This window comes from Eimeria mitis, genomic scaffold, assembly GCF_000499745.2.
Source record: "Eimeria mitis Houghton genomic scaffold, Emh_scaff347, whole genome shotgun sequence".
NCBI lineage: Eukaryota > Apicomplexa > Conoidasida > Eucoccidiorida > Eimeriidae > Eimeria > Eimeria mitis.
The window spans coordinates 5,647-5,869 of NW_013571811.1; the positions used below are offsets into that span (position 1 = coordinate 5,647).

Sequence of the window (223 nt, forward strand, 5' to 3'; positions counted from 1 at the left end):
CACCTGCTGCGCCTCGGAGGCCCCCTCGCCTACATCTCCTACCTGCTACTCGTCGCCGCAGCAGCAGCAGTTTGCTGCTGCTGCTGCTGCTGCTGGGTGTGCAGCAGCTGCTGCAGCAGTTGCTGCTGCTGAAGGCGATCTCAGCAGCAGCAACGCTCTCCTTAGTCAGCACCTTGCTACTCGACTGCAGCAGCAGCAGCAGCAGCAACAGACGTTGATGCTG

At 61.9% G+C, this 223-nt stretch overlaps 1 protein-coding gene across 1 annotated transcript in view; it reads left to right on the top strand.

Annotated features, from left to right (window-relative positions):
* Window positions 1-223, top strand: part of EMH_0008860 (cyclin, N-terminal domain-containing protein, putative) — a gene marked incomplete at both ends in the record, with an annotated part of 2,238 nt that overhangs the window by 1,037 nt on the left and 978 nt on the right. Inside the window, 1 exon segment of the mRNA XM_013498498.1 lies at window positions 1-222. Coding sequence (XP_013353952.1) covers window positions 1-222 — 222 coding nt within the window.